General features: G+C 55.0%; 1 protein-coding gene across 1 annotated transcript in view; it reads right to left on the reverse strand.

The window, feature by feature from the left end:
• Window positions 1-623, reverse strand: part of LOC106881016 (SCO-spondin) — a gene marked incomplete at its 5' end in the record, with an annotated part of 70,750 nt that extends 70,127 nt beyond the window's left edge. Inside the window, one exon of the mRNA XM_052965950.1 lies at window positions 49-623. Within this exon, the coding sequence (XP_052821910.1) occupies window positions 49-623 (575 nt within the window). The remainder of the gene's footprint in view (window positions 1-48) is intronic.
• Between the last annotated feature and the right edge of the window lie 2 nt (window positions 624-625).

The raw sequence follows: 625 nt of genomic DNA on the forward strand, positions 1-625 counted from the left end.
GTGGTTGACGGTGTTGATGCAGTTGTAGACGGTGTTGATGCAGTGGTCGACGGTGTTGATGCTGTGGTCGACGGTGTAGATGCAGTGGTCGACGTTGTTGATGCTGTGGTCGACGGTGTTGATGCCGTGGTCGACGGTGTGGATTCTGTGGTTGAGGCTGTTGATGCAGTGGTTGACGGTGTTGATACAGTGGTCGACGGGGTTGATGCTGTGGTCGACGGGGTTGATGCTGTGGTCGACGGTGTTGATGCTGTGCTAGACGATGTTGATGCAGTGGTTGACGGTGTTGATTCTGTGGTTGAGGCTGTTGATGCCGTGGTTGACGGTGTTGATGCAGTGGTCGACGGTGTTGATGCTGTCGTTGACGGTGTTGATTCCGTGGTTGACGGTGTTGATGCTGTGGTCGACGGTGTTGATGCAGTGGTCGACGGTGTTGATGCAGTGGTCGACGGTGTCGATGCTGTCGTTGACGGTGTTGATGCAGTGGTTGACGGTGTTGATGCCGTGGTCGACGGTGTGGATTCTGTGGTTGACGGTGTTGATGCTGTGGTTGACGGTGTTGATGCAGTGGTCGACGGTGTTGATGCTGTGGTCGACGGTGTTGATGCAGTGGTAGACGGTGTTG

Source organism: Octopus bimaculoides, chromosome 2, assembly GCF_001194135.2.
Source record: "Octopus bimaculoides isolate UCB-OBI-ISO-001 chromosome 2, ASM119413v2, whole genome shotgun sequence".
Lineage (NCBI taxonomy): Eukaryota > Metazoa > Mollusca > Cephalopoda > Octopoda > Octopodidae > Octopus > Octopus bimaculoides.